The sequence below is a fragment of the Miniopterus natalensis genome, chromosome 18, assembly GCF_054644295.1.
Source record: "Miniopterus natalensis isolate mMinNat1 chromosome 18, mMinNat1.hap1, whole genome shotgun sequence".
Lineage (NCBI taxonomy): Eukaryota > Metazoa > Chordata > Mammalia > Chiroptera > Miniopteridae > Miniopterus > Miniopterus natalensis.
In genome coordinates this window covers 13,558,917-13,572,973 of record NC_142098.1, presented here as the reverse complement: position 1 = coordinate 13,572,973, position 14,057 = coordinate 13,558,917, and the positions used below count along the sequence as shown (strand labels likewise).

Sequence of the window (14,057 nt, the reverse complement as noted above, 5' to 3'; positions counted from 1 at the left end):
GAGCGGCATCCTCTGGACACAGAGGGTGTGGCTGGAACGTGGCGGGGGTGGTGACTCCACCATGAGAGCTGGGTGGGCTGGGTGGTTGTGGATAGACAGGGACATGTACCAGTGGCTGCCGGTCCTCTGGGTTCTGCAGCCTCCTTCATTCTCCTCCTGAAACGCAGACTGATGCGCCTCGCGTCGCTGGGCTGGAGCTCCACTTGCGGCTCTGGGGGCGCATCCCTCACTTCCACTTGGATGTCATCGTTGGTGGTGGCCCCAGCCGTCCCCAGCTCCTCCTGGAGTCCTGTGCCCTCCTCGGTCTGGAGTCCCGGCGGGGCTAGCTCCTCCTCAGGCTCCTCCTCCTTCCCACGCCCACCATCAGGCTCCCTGGAAAGCGGGTCCTCCTCGTGGTCCCAGAGGCCATAGCACTGCGGGGAAGGACGGAGGGCGGTGGGGAGGCAGGCGTGGCCACAGGGGGGTAGCGCTTGGACCAGGCGAAAGGGCCAGGCCCACCCGGGGCCCACAGCATCCAGCTCCGCCTCCTGGAACACGACGGCTGAGTGCCCACCTGCTGCCCGCCTCCCCTGGCACCCGGCACTCACCAGCAGCTGGGAACGGTGGAAGAAGAGGGCCATGAGCTGTACCAGGTCGTACTTGATGTAGCCGTCGGTCTTCTCCAGGCCCAGGATACGCGGCGGGAAGTAGGGCTTGTTCTCGTAGCGCCGCAGCACTGTGTGGCTGTTCCAGGGGAAGAAGCCAAACTGGAACAGGTACTTGGTGACCACCGTGACCTGTGGGGCGGGGGGACTCAGCACGGCAGGGCCAGACCCCAGCCCCGGCCCCCACCCCCGCTCCCCGGGCCGCCGCCCACCTCAGTGAAGACGATGGCCGTCATCCAGAAGCGCTTGCTGGGCCGCGGGATGGACAGCATGGCCCACAAGAAGACCAGCACGGGCAGCACGAGGGAGGCGGCCGAGGCGGTGACCATGTGGTTGAGGACGATGATGAAGTAGCAGAGCAGCTCCGAGTGGGCGGCCACGCACTGGTACACGGCCTGCAGCAGCCGCAGCGCCCGGCCCTGCCCGGCCTCGAACTGCTCGGCCTCCTCCAGCTCTGGGATGCGCAGGCACCTGCACGGACCGTGCTCAGGGAGGCCCGGCCCCGCCAGGCCCACCTCCCGCGGCCCCACCAGCTGCCCCCAGCTCGCACCTGTCAAGCAGCAGCTCGCTGGCCGTGCGCATCCGTGTCCGAGTGCTACCGGGAAGCTCTCGGGAGCCGTGCAGGGAAGCCCCGGGCTCGGTGACCATCTCTTCACTGCCACTGCGGGTGTTGTAGCCGGTGCTCAGGGGGCTGCTGGCATCTTCGGGCGTACTGCTTATCGGGTCCTCAGCCCCCAGCCCGCTGTGGGAGGGGAGGCTGGTCACAGAGACGGTGGGAGGGCCTCAAGGTCCCGGGTAGACGGGGGCTGGGAGGCTATGTGCCCGAGCATAGCCGCTGGGGTGGCCCTGGCTCTGGGCCAGAGAACAGGCCAGGTGGGGTGCGTCCTGGACCTCACCCGAGTCCCTGGAGCCCCTACGCACCTCGAGGCTGTGCTAGGCATGTCACGTGCCTCTGAGGGGCCTGTTGGCGCGGCCTCGGCTTCATTTGAGTACAGCTGGTCCAGCACGCCCCTGTGCACCTGTCCACCCTGCAGGGTACGTGAGGGGGATTAGGGCAGGAGAGGTGGTCCTAGCGCTGCTCCAGCCCCCAGGGTGGGAGAGACGGGGGTGGGGCGGGCACAGGAGCACGAGCATGGCAGGGCACGGTGGGGCGGGGGTGGTGAGGTCGGTCCGGCAGCACTCACCCGGAGCAGCTCCTGGGTGAGCAGGTAGCGCTCAGCGCACAGCACGTCACTCATGGCGCGGTGGTGCCGCGTGAAGGTGCGCAGCCAGCGCGTCAGCCCGTCCACCAGCGCCTGCCCCAGCACCCACAGGAACTGCAAGGTGCTCAGCACCCGCTGCATCACATGGCTGCGGCCTGCGGGGAGGGGGACTGGCTGGAGGGCCCTGGAGGGGCAGCCAGCGAGAGGAGCCCAACCCCCAACCCCCGGGGCCCACGCACCTGCCACCTCGTTCTCTGGGCCCTCTGCCAAGTCCGCCTCTGGGCCCTGGCCGCCTCCTGGGCATAGGGGTGGTGGTCAGCGCCTCGCCGCCCTGCTTCCCTGCCCTCCACCCACACTCAGCCCGACTCACCCACACGCAGCTGAGCCTGCTCTTGCCGCCGCCGCCGCAGCACCGTCTGGGCGTTGGTCACCCATGCCTGGTATGCCATCTGCAGGACAGGGCCTTGGGATTAGCACCCTGTCTCCCAGGCCAACCTCTGAGCTCCTGAGGAGGAGCCAAGGGTCAGCCCAGCGGGGGACCTTCAGCCTGAGCCTGGGCAGGAAGCGGGCACCATGGGACCGTTGAGGGAGGACAGGGCAGTTCACCCAGCCCACCCAGCGCATCACGGTTCCCACTCAGCACCCAGGCCCCATGCTAGAAACAGGGACCCAAAGGTGGACAAGACGCTCCTGGCTCAGAAGACAGAAGTGTGACCAGCAAACATAATGAGCCCTTCTTGGAGGCCAGGCCATCGGTGGCCACCACAGGCCTGGGTGGGCAGAGTTGGGACCTCAGGAGCAGGTGCGCTGCCCATGACCTCTGGCGCCCACAGACTGCTGTCCCATCTGACTTGTAGACCTGGGGGGTCTGGATTGGGCGGGGCAGGCTCCCCAGGCCCTGGGGGCATCTGTCTTTCCTGTGCTGGCCTGGCCCAGGGGCTCCATCAGCAGGGAAGGCGGGCGGGGGACCTCCGCCCTCACCTGGAAGGCACTCTGCGCCGACGGCCTGGGGTCCTCAGGCTGGGCCTCTTCCTCCTCCTCACTGTCCGACTCGAACAGGAAGTAGTCTCCGGAGTGGATGACTGCGGGCAGGGTGGGGCTGAGAGCTGGCCTCCCCCACATGGGGTCGGGCTCTGCGAGACCCTCAAGTTCATGGGTTCTGGGGGCCCAGTGATAGGCCTGGCTGTGCTGCCCCACTTGGGTTCCCTTAGCAGCCCCTGACCCCATGGGCCAAGGCCCGCATGCCATCCTCCCCCCAAGGGACAGCCACGGTGGCTGGAGGCAGGGAGCAGCGGGCTGGAGAACAGAGGCGCATGCACAGGACACAGGCCAGACCCATGGGACGAGACCAGACTGGACGAGAGGAACAAAGGAGCAGGGCCAGGAAAGCAGAGAGGCTGTGAGTGGCAGTGATGATTCAGACTTCCGAACCCCGAGTTAGAAAAACGCGGAGCCTTTAGTGGGGGGCCCAGCTGAATTGAGACCCAGCCCCTTATTACTGCACGGCTGGAATGAAGCCTGTACACAGGCTGGAGGTCCGCACCGGCAAGCTCTGTCCACCCCAAAGGCAGACAGCAACTGAGGGGGGGAGGGTACCCAGCACACAGCAGCTTGAGAGTGGTCATGGCAGCCAGGTTGGGGTGGTACCTGTGGCGTGGTCCAGCCAGGGCCGCCACCACTGTCTCCGTGGCGGGGAGGAGCCCCCTGGACTGCCGGGCCCTGTGAAGGGGAGGGGGTGGCAAGCATGAGCCAGCGGGGAGACATGGAGAATGAGGGTGGCCCCTCAGCAAAGAGAGACACAGAGCCCCTTCAGTGATGAGCACCCTCTCATGGTGCTAAGGGCGTGGGGGACAGCCCACAAGTGCAGATGGACAGTCACTGGCAGGCTGTGTGGCCTACAGGGAGGGACAGAGAGTGACCACATGGCACAGGACAGATGGGCTGGAAGCCCTGTGTGACGTCACGTGGCACAGACATGGCCAGGCTCCAGCAGCACAGATAACACCAGTGCTCAGGGGCCCTTGAGGCTCCATCCACTCACCTGGCTCCTGGTCCGGGTCCAGGGGTTCCTGGGGGTGGCTGAGGGCCACCCGGCCCTGCCTGTACTTTTCCTGCTTGGCACGGATACGTTCCATCCTGTGGGAGGCAGACAACTCTGAGCATCTAGCCAGACAGGAAAACACCCCCACACCCATCCTGGTCCCCCAGACGGCACCTACTGTCTTTTCAGCTGGGCCAGGGACTTCTCCTCGACCTTGCGGTGGTAGTCAATGCTTTTGAGGTTGGCAGCGTTGTACAGGTCGAAGCCCCTGCGGGGAGGTTAGTAAGGGCCAGGGGTGCCGAGCTCTAGCTGCACAAGCTCCCCCTACTCTGAGCTTAGGCCACTCACCCAGCCCCTGGCCTAGCCTAGCTGCCCAGGTCTTCCCTGCCCACAGGGCTAGCTCTCCAACATGACACCCTGATCGGTGCTGCAGTGAGAGGGAGGGGACCCCTCCTGCAACCTCCAGTCTCATGGGGCAAAAAACATGCAAATAAAGAGGCGGCCGTGGGAGCCGTAGAGGCCGGGGACAGGGAGATTGGCTGGCTCACTGGCCAGGCGCAGGGGGAGGGGGGAGGCCCTCTGGTGGGGTGCACCTCAGGCCAGCATGGGGGCAATAATAGGACTGAAACGCCAGCCCACGCAGAGCCAGGGCTGAGACCACATGACGTGGTGGACATTGTACACTTAGGCTCCTGAAGAGGTGCTAATGACCCGTGGTCCTCAGTTCTCACTCTAGGAGACATGTCACATCAGGGAATAGTGCCCTGTCCTAGATGGGCCCAAGAGATCCAAGGCGGGGCCAACCTGGAGGCCTGGAAAGCAGTGGCCTGGAGCTCGGCCCTGACGTGCTGGAAGTAGTAGCTGAGGAAGACACGGCGCTGCAGCAGCAAGAACAGGAAACAGACGCTGTCCCAGAGGACACCGGCCTCCTCCACGGGCAGCAGGCAGTCCTGGTCCCTGCCCAGCATCTCCTTGGCTGTGGGACAGGTGCCGGCACAGGTTAGGGGTATGATCAGGGTCAGGAACACAGGTGGGGTCAGGGGTGCAGGTCAGGGGTTGGGGACCTGAGTCAGAGGCAGGGGTCAAGCACATTTGTTCGGGGTTAGTAACAGGATGCAAGTCAAGGACATGGGGCAAGAGCACGGGGAATGGAAAGGGGTCTGAGTCCCTGAAACAGTGTGTGTCCCTGACACCCTCAGCCACCTGCCCTCTGCCACTCACGGTCATAGTAGCCTTTGACGGTGCACACGAGGCTGAACAGCTGGATGACCCAGCAGAAGCTGCTCTGCATTTGCTCCACGAAGACACAGGACAGGAGCTAGGGGTGGAAGGAGGGTCAGCGAGGCTATGAGGCTGGGGCTGGGGCTGGGGCTGGGGCTGGGGCTGGGGCTGGGGCTAGGCGGGCTGGTGGCCGGCTCACCGAGAGCATGTTCTTGGAGATGATGACAGTGACGTTGTAGAGGATGAGGCAATCCCACAGCACGAGGCGGGCATGCGTATCCTTTTGCAGCAGGGAGGTGCCAAAGAGCAGCAGGTAGAAACAGGCCAGCAGGTAGCCCAGCCCGAAGACACTGATGCGTGTGGCCCCTGTGACGAACACCACCACCAGCACCAGCCAGAAGAGGTAGCGGAAGACAGCGACTTTCAGCATGTCGAGGTAGGACCTGCCAGGTGGGGTGTCACTGTGGGCTGGTGACCCCACCTCCCCCCACAGCCTCGGGCCAGAGGAACTCCAGAAGGCCCCTCTGCTGCAAGGTCACTGTCCACCCCTCCTCTTGTCACAGGATAGCACCCGCAGCGCCTGCCCCCGGCTCAGTTCCAGCCAGGTGTCTGTCAGCCCTGCAGACCTGCTGCGTATGCAGCCCCAGTGAGTCCCCGGCCCAGACTGGGCTCTGCAGGTTGGTGACACCCCAGGACCCACCTACAGTGGATGAAGTTGGGCACGGGGTTGGGCTCCCCCCGCAGAGGCTCCAAGTGGTCGGTGTTGACGCCGGCCATGTGCTGCCACTCCTCCGTGCGCTCAGCTGAGAATACCTGCCACTGCTGGGAGGCGCAGAGCAGCAGCAGGAAGTCACCTGCGGATACATGGGAGGCCGCTGCTGCACCGGCCCCAGGTGGCCATGTGCAAGCCGGGTACACGACAGGCGCAGGGGGCCGATCTTGTACCCAGACCAGAGACAGGTATGTGGAAACTGAGCAGACACATGTATGTGAGTGTGAACCCTGGAAAGTGATGTCCACACGCAGACATGGATGTTGGGGATCACACCTACCTGTGTACATGTTCTGTATATATGTGATGTACATGTGGCTCTATGTACCACATTCACGTCAGGAAACGGGGTTACATGCCTGACTGCACACCCTGTGGGCATCAGTCTGTGCACACCTGCGTCTGTCCCTCTGCCTACCCCATGCACACCTGCGTCCATACCTACAACTATCTCTGTGTGCAGACCTGTGTGCACACCTGCGTACACACCAGCAAGCAAATGTGTGTCTGACGGCAGGGTGTGCACATATGAGGTGAGCCTCAGTCTCATGGGAATATCCTGTAGGACTAGGCACACTTGTGAAAAAAAAGCCCCCCACCCTCCTGGGGAACCACAGGACTGGGCCAGCGGGCAAGGCCTGGACAACGTGCCCCTCGATGGCTGAGAGGAGGTTCTGCACTTGCCCGCTGCCCCTCCCCACACAGAACCTCCTTGGCCTTCAGTGAGGCTGGCAGGTGGCGTGTGTGGCCAAGGGGCGCAGCCGGTGGGCACTCACTGATGAGGTTGGTGGAGTTGGGGGCCCTGAAGAAGTCAGGCAGGTACAGCCACTTGATGAGCACCGAGTTCATGGGGATGGCCTGGCTCCAGCGCCATGGATAGTCTGTGGGTAGAGGGTGTGCCTCAGGGCTCCAGACATCCTGTCCCTTTCCCATTTGGTGACCCACAGCCTCCAGGGGTCCAGTGTCCACAGGGTCATTCCTTACTCACACACACACACACACTCACACAGTCAGACTCAAAAACACACCCTACTCTCATTTGGAGTCCAAGAGCACACAGGTCCAGAGCTTCCAGCACACGCTATATACACATTTCCCAGGCATACACGGTGCCCCAGGCCTCCGTGGGGGAAACTGAGTGATAGCTAGAGGGCAGGCAGGCGGGCAGGGTAGCCTCCCCGAGTGGTGGGCCATGGCATGGATGGACCAGGTGAGACGGCATCACACACGTATCAGAATGGCTGATACAAAAACAGTGACGCCACCAAACACTGGTGAGGGGGTGGAGGAGCTGGATCACACACACGTTGCTGGTGGGGATGGCAAATGGGACAGCCTCTCTGGGCGTTTATCCCGGAGAAAGGAAAACTACGCCCACACAAAAACCTGTACACCAACATTCACTGCCCCAAACTGGAAACCAGCAGATGTCTCCACGGGTAAAAGGTGAAACCAACTAGGGTACATCCAAAACACAATACTACCCAACAAGTAACAAGAACAAAGTGCTGACACACGCAACACTGGGCAGGAGGGTCACTCCACCCGCGCAGCACTCCCCGGCCACAGTCACGCGCACCGGGTCGCTCAGTGCTCAGGGCGCACCCCTCGCCCGCACCCCGCTCACCGATGCACAGAGCCGGGGGGATGCCGAGGCACAGCAGGTACTGGTACAGCAGGAAGAGCGTCAGGAAGAGGCAGTAGTTGGGCCAGAGACGGGCGATGGCCCGGCGGCGCCGGCGGGTGAGGATGGCCACCAGCCAGCAGCCGTGCAGGATGACCATGAAGTTCATGCGCTGCCCAATCACGTTCACAGCCATCAGGAAGCAGATCTGGGGGCGGCAGAAGGGGGAAGGGGAGGTGAGACGGGGAGACGGAGGGAACTGGTGGAAGGACCCAGCGGGGGGCTCAGAGGGCCGCAGGCAGCACAGGGTGGCCGGGCAGGCTGGCAGCAGAGCTCCTTTGCCTCAAGGCAGTAGGGTGTTGTACAGAGTGAAGGCCTGTAGCCCAGGTTCAGGGCATCCCATGCCACCTTCCTGGAGGAATGGGGAGGCTGGACCTGTCTTCACCGTGCAGGGGGGAAACTGAGGCTAGGGGGCTCTGTGGCAAAGTCGAGACTCTGACCCAGTCTCCACCCTCAGTCCTGGCCCTCCTGTCCTCACTCTAAAGGCCGACCTTGCCTGAGAGAGCCCGGCACCCTTGGTGGTCCACCTCCTGTGCCCCCAGGGGGTCCCTGTGGTCCTGCACCTTGCAGATGTTCAACCAAGACCCCACTGAGGGTGACACAGACCTGCAGTGGCTGAGTCCCACCTGGGGAAGGGCCGAGGGTTGATGCCCAGCCTCACCTCCAGCCCAAATTTGTAGAAAAAGAAGTTGATGAAGTACTTGACACAGCTAAGCAGATCCCGGTCCAGCTGCTGGCGCGTGCCTTCGATGCAGACGGCCTGGGCGGGCAGCGGGGCCAGCTGGTGCTGCCGGCGGTGGTGCTCCTGGCGCCGGTATACAATGGCCTCGAACACCAGCAGCAGCAGGATCTGCAGGTGGTTCTGGGGAGGGGGACAGTCAGGCCCCTCCAGCCCTGCCTCCAGCACCAAATGCCCCGGTCCCCGTGGTCCCACGCCCACCTCTCTCTTTGGCCCTGCTCTCACCTGGATGTAGCCCAGATTTGGGAAGCCTTTCCGCACCCCAAACCAGTTGGCCGGGTCAATGGGTCCCCGGTACAGCAAGGACTGGTTGATCTCTGTCTTCTGCAGGTTGGTGCTATTGGGGAGGGGCTGGGGGACAAAGGCAGTGTCAGCACCTGCTCCCCAACTGGTAACTGGATGCTGACCTCAGGAGCCACCGGCCCTGCCTTGGGTCCCTCTCCCAACAACAGCTCCAGAACAGGTCTGGGCCAGATCACAGCTGCCCCCAGCCAGGGATATGGGGGTGCTTTCAGCCTCCAACCCACCTTAACGGGGAAGGGGACAGGGTGACTAGGGATGGAGAGGCTTCAGACAGGGGCTGAGGGAGAGGTAAAGAGAAAGCTCTGGGTAGGGGCTACCCCAAGTGGCCTCTCCCCTCTGCAGCCTGGCTGGGGCTCCCTCTTTCCTTGAGGAGACATCTGGCCTCGGCACCACCTCATTCTATGACCTGTATTTCGTCAGGGAGTTAGCTGAGTCAGGATACTTCTCCAGCCCAGACACCTTGGCATGTGCAGTGGGTCCTCCACAGATCAGTTTGGAAGACACCTCCTCTAGGAAGACCCTGACCCTGAGGACGGCCCTCTGCATCTGTCCCTCACCCCCTGAGCTAAAGAAGCAGTCCCTGCAGCCCCCGACCCGTGGGAGGCTCGCAAGGCTCAGGGACACAGCGCCTAGCAGCCCTACCTCAGTGCAGTTGCTGGAGTACTTGTGGGGGTTGACGACCTTGAGCTGGTAGAGCATCTTGCACACAATGATGATGCAGGTCCACACGGTGGACAGACAGGAGGCCATGGGCCGGAAGCGGGGATAGGGCAGGGCGAAGGCCCAGAGCACGACCAGCAGGAGGTTCATCACCGACACCTGTGAGACAGGCGGGGAGGGTGGGGCTGAGCCACGCCGGGGGGGGGGGGGGGGGGGGGGGGGGGGGCAGCTGCCTCTTCTGTGGGCCCGAGATCCAGGGAGGGCAACACAGTGCCCCGGGTGACCTGCTGCAGACAAGGAAGGTATGTGTCCGACTCTCACCTCCTTCAGGGCCACCCAGACGGTGTACAGGGCCACCAGCTTGAAGACGTGGAGCTCCAGCAGGCGCCGCACAAACACCTGCACGCGCGTGAGGATGTCGGAGAAGCTGGCGGACAAGTCTAGCAGTCGCTCGGCCACCAGGCCCCATTTGTTGGCTGTGACTGTGGGGGGGTGGGGAGGCAGGTGGTGAGAAGGGAACAGGTACCCTGGGCCTGGGGCTGTTCTGTCTTGTGTAGACGAGGCTCTGGGGCTCACAGGGGACCCGGAGGCCAGGCTCCTTGGCACCTTATACTCACCTCTCAGGGGCTGTACCCCACCCTTCTGACTTACCTTCTGGGACCTGCGTGGCCTGGTGGGGGCCAGCAGTGCCCAACCCCTGGTCTCTGGGGGCTTCCTCTTCCTCCTGCTGCTGCAACAATGGGGTTCTGCTCACTGCGTCCTGCCTAGGACAGGGCCCGAAAGTGTCACTTCCTACCAGTGCTCCTGCCCTCCCGGGGCTAACAGAAGACCCTACCTGCACCCCCTCCTCCCCTGCTGGGTGACCTGTGTTATTTGTGCTGCGGCTGCTAGGTCAGAGCATGCAGCCCAGCTGACAGTCCATCACGGAGACCCCCCTGGGTCAGAGAAAACACCCCCTACCTGAGACCCCTCAGCATGTGAAGGTGATGGCTGAGGCCATTCCCCTGCCCTGGGCCCTCCCATGCGAATCCCACCAGCCTCCTTTCCTCTCCCAGACAAGGCCCTTCTCTGTGCTGGTTCAAGGTGGAGACACTCTGCAAACCCCCTGCCCCTGCCCCTGCCCCCACCCACACCCCTCCACCGGCCAAGGCCAGCGCCTGCGTCCTCGGAGGCAGGGGCGGGGCAGGGGCAGGCGCAGCGCACCTGTGAGCCCAGCGCGGGCGGCAGGAGCCAGGCAGGGGGATGTGCTCCAGGTCGGTGAGCTGCATGAAGGGCCTGTGGAAGTAGTGCAGCTGCAGGATGCAGGCGAGCAGGAAGAAGCCGGGAATGAGGATGCTGGAGAAGAGCTCGGACACGCTGAACTGCTCCAGGCCCAGGTCCCCCAGCCTGCGGAGGGGGCGCCGTCAGCACCGCCCGGCCCCTCGGGTCCCCGGTGCGGGGCTGAGGGGTCCACGCCCGGACCTCGCCCGCCTGCCCACCCGCCCGTGACTCACTGCTCGTCAGTGAAGCCTGTGAGGTTGCGCCAGTACATGGGGAAGTCCTGGAACTGGAAGGTGTAGACAGCGATGAGCACCAGCATGGTGTAGGCCACCACCAGCCACCAGAACACCTTGAGCAGCTTCCTCCACAGGCTGTAGTAGACCTGCAGGACGAGGTCAGGGCGTGTGAGCCCCCGCAGGGAGACGGGCTGCTGGAGGGCCCCACCCCACCACCCCAGGTACCTGGAAGAGGGTGAGGCAGAGCAGGAAGAGGAACATGTAGACGATCTTGTAGACGACAAGCCGGCCTGCAAAGCTGACCACGATGAACATGCCGGCGCACACGTAGATCCAGTACTTGGCATAGAGGCCAGTGAACAGCTCCCCCAGACTCCGGAGCAGCGTCCGAGTCCGCATGGGGTCTGGGGGCCAAGGCGGGGGACGGGTGTGAGTCCAGGACCAGGCGGGAGGGGGCTGGCCCAACTGCCCCACCCACTCACCTGTGTCCGCCACAGTGACCTCCATCAGCGTGGAGGCTGTTTTCTCCCTCCTCAGCAGCTTCTCCTTGACAAACTGGCGCAGCAGGAGCCAGAAGGTCAGGGTATACAGCAACTGGGGTGGGGTGGGGCAGTGTCACTGAGGGGTGGCAGCCTGGTACCCCAGCACCCCTCCCAAAGCCAGGGCCCATAGGAGAGACCCTTAGCAGGGAGGCAGCCAGCCAGGCCTCTGCAGGAACAAACTAATCCTGTCACATACACGCCTGCATACAAGTCACACACAAGTGCACACATGTGCACACTAGGCTCACATGTCTGCACATGTTCATACATATGTATACAGGGGTTCATGTTTGTACACAATTCTGCATACACATGCTTGCACACGAGCTCACACATCTCACACAATGTGTGACACTAACAGGACCTATGTTAGGAAGACGGGGACAGTGCCCCCTAAAACACAAGGTCATCACTCATGCACTCAAGCAACTACTCTGGGCTGGCCAATAGAGACCCTTTGGTGACCACTAGACAAGGGCCTGGCCTCCTGGAGCTCCCACTCCCCTGGGAGCTGGCCCATAAACAGAATGGTACCTCATGCAGAAACCCAAGGCACCAGTACATGCTCACAGGTGCCCTGGAGTAAGGGACACTTACCATGGCACCAAGGTCCAGGCAAGGGTAGCGAGTGTGCTCCAGCCCCAGCTGGCGCAGGCTGACAGGACCCAGGGTGGTGGGCAGCTCAGAATGCAGGTCCATGGCCCACACATAGCGCAGGATGCACAGCGCCAGCCCGTAGAGCAGGATGAAGGGCGAGCAGAGCATGGCCAGCTGGTGGCGGCTGCGCACAGTCCAGATGAGGCAGGCCCAGAGCAGCAGCACGAAGGTCAGCCAGCTGTGGTAGGTGATACTCCACACCTGGTGGCAGGGGCTGGTGGGCACGGCTGCACAGAGCACCTGGCCCAGTCCCAGCCTGCTCCCCAGGGTGCCGAGGGGCAGGACCCCCAGGGAGCTGCTCAGGCAGAAAGGCAAACGTGCCCCACTGGCCTGGAGCACAGCGCCACAGGAAACATGCTATCCCCACATCACACACATGCACACATGATCACATACACATTCACAGAAATGCACACATACAAATATAATCATACATACGTTCACAAATTCATACACATGCCCACACATGTTCACACATACATAAATGCTCCTATATGTACTCACACACCTTCACACCTACATGTGCTCACACACTCACGTTCATACACACTCATACACACACATGCTCACACACATGCTCACAGACGCAGCTATGGGCTGGCCAGGGTGGCTCGTGGCTCTTGGCCCAGCAGGACACAGCCCCATTCATTTCTGGTGAGGAAGCATCAGGCTATGAAACATGGGCCACCATCCCTCTCAGAACCCACGGGAGGGCCTACCCGGGGAAGGGGGGGGGCGCTCCTTACCATCATGGCGATGAGGGCGCACACGTAGCTCTGGGCCATGATGAGGTGTCCCAGGCCATGCAGCGGAGAGGTCTCTCTTGGCTCAGCCAGCCTGGTGTACACTACAAGGTGGTGGCAAGGGTTACCTGGGAAGCTCCGACACCAACAGGCCAGAGCCCCTCGTCCACACTTGACTTTGCCCTATAATGTGGCTGGGGGTGCGCAGCAGCCCAGTGGGAGGAGGGAGCTGCTGGTCAGGTGGCACTTTGTATGCCCAGGGGCAGAAAAGGCAGGCTCCTATCTGACACTGCCCCCAACTGTCATGTGACTCTGGGCAGCCCCTCTCCAGGATACCACTTCCAAAGCCCTGACCCCCTTCCAGCTCTGTGCATATGCAAGTCCCCAGGGTGCCAGCTCCTGAGGCCAGCGATTCAGCACCTGCTTTGTGCAGGGCTAAGTCACAAAATGGAAATCAAGGCTTAGGTCAGAGAAAAAGAGCACCCAGAAAACTGCCCAGTCCTACCCAGCTGGTATCTGTCCAGATGACAGAGAGCCACCCTGGGCCTCTGGGCCAACCGAAGACAGAGCAGTCAAGTCCTCCAGAAACTAGGGGGGAGAGGATGAGAGACCTGGGGTCCCTTCCACCCCGGAGGGTCAGCAGCATGGCCGGGGACCAGCACAGCTAGTGAGGCCAACATGCGAGACAATCCAATGGCCACCAGGGGGCAGCACCAGCGCACCCATGGAAGGAGGTGTCCCCTCTGGTAGAGCGTACTCACAGGAGCGCTGCTGCACGGGGCTGTGGCTACTCAGGTCGTGCACGATGCAGTTGTCAGTCTCAGGGTCAGGCCCCAGGGACGTGGGTGTCATATGCTGAAGAGGCAAGCCAAGGCCCAGTGAGCCAAGCCCATGGGCAGGTGGGCTTAGCCCCATCACTCAGCCCAGTCTCCTCACCTGAGCAGCGCCCTCCTCCTTGGTGGCTGCAGTCTTGGCCTGGCCCTGGGGCCACTGGTCCACCTCGGTCAGTTCCACCTCCCGCTCCTTGACACCCCCAGCTGCCACCTTTGTCTGCAGAGACCACAGCAAAGCTCAGTTCCCCACCCTGCCCAAAGAGCCACGGCCTGCAGGACAAGGGAGTGTCCAAAGGTGTGAAGACAGAGGGGGAGCCCCGGCCCCACCTGTTCTGGGGGGTGGTGTGTGCGCAGCTTCAGGAGTGAGATCACAGTGTAGTACAGGAGCAGCAGGATGCCGGGACTCACGTACACGGGCCAGTCGTGGCTGGTGTTGAGCACCAGCGCATTGGAACTGGAGCAGTTTGTGCGGGTCACAAAGTCCTTTAGACCGAAAACCCTGATGAGAAAAGGTATGGCA

At 62.7% G+C, this 14,057-nt stretch overlaps 1 protein-coding gene across 1 annotated transcript in view; it reads right to left on the bottom strand.

Moving 5' to 3' along the window:
- The window catches only part of PIEZO1 (piezo type mechanosensitive ion channel component 1 (Er blood group)), a 60,643-nt gene that overhangs the window by 5,469 nt on the left and 41,117 nt on the right, over window positions 1-14,057 (bottom strand). The window contains exons 8-39 of the mRNA XM_087827090.1: window positions 13,865-14,036; window positions 13,641-13,754; window positions 13,466-13,559; window positions 12,708-12,808; window positions 11,902-12,162; window positions 11,245-11,356; window positions 10,988-11,166; window positions 10,760-10,908; window positions 10,470-10,652; window positions 9,918-10,030; window positions 9,588-9,748; window positions 9,249-9,425; window positions 8,529-8,654; window positions 8,226-8,426; window positions 7,508-7,712; window positions 6,657-6,761; window positions 5,809-5,962; window positions 5,308-5,551; window positions 5,109-5,205; window positions 4,692-4,863; window positions 4,066-4,155; window positions 3,888-3,982; window positions 3,494-3,565; window positions 2,828-2,928; window positions 2,208-2,295; window positions 2,086-2,142; window positions 1,829-2,001; window positions 1,566-1,672; window positions 1,195-1,386; window positions 857-1,115; window positions 588-776; window positions 110-413 (exon numbers count right to left, since the gene is read on the bottom strand). Coding sequence (XP_087683216.1) covers window positions 110-413; window positions 588-776; window positions 857-1,115; window positions 1,195-1,386; window positions 1,566-1,672; window positions 1,829-2,001; window positions 2,086-2,142; window positions 2,208-2,295; window positions 2,828-2,928; window positions 3,494-3,565; window positions 3,888-3,982; window positions 4,066-4,155; window positions 4,692-4,863; window positions 5,109-5,205; window positions 5,308-5,551; window positions 5,809-5,962; window positions 6,657-6,761; window positions 7,508-7,712; window positions 8,226-8,426; window positions 8,529-8,654; window positions 9,249-9,425; window positions 9,588-9,748; window positions 9,918-10,030; window positions 10,470-10,652; window positions 10,760-10,908; window positions 10,988-11,166; window positions 11,245-11,356; window positions 11,902-12,162; window positions 12,708-12,808; window positions 13,466-13,559; window positions 13,641-13,754; window positions 13,865-14,036 — 4,847 coding nt within the window. The remainder of the gene's footprint in view (window positions 1-109; window positions 414-587; window positions 777-856; window positions 1,116-1,194; window positions 1,387-1,565; window positions 1,673-1,828; window positions 2,002-2,085; window positions 2,143-2,207; window positions 2,296-2,827; window positions 2,929-3,493; window positions 3,566-3,887; window positions 3,983-4,065; window positions 4,156-4,691; window positions 4,864-5,108; window positions 5,206-5,307; window positions 5,552-5,808; window positions 5,963-6,656; window positions 6,762-7,507; window positions 7,713-8,225; window positions 8,427-8,528; window positions 8,655-9,248; window positions 9,426-9,587; window positions 9,749-9,917; window positions 10,031-10,469; window positions 10,653-10,759; window positions 10,909-10,987; window positions 11,167-11,244; window positions 11,357-11,901; window positions 12,163-12,707; window positions 12,809-13,465; window positions 13,560-13,640; window positions 13,755-13,864; window positions 14,037-14,057) is intronic.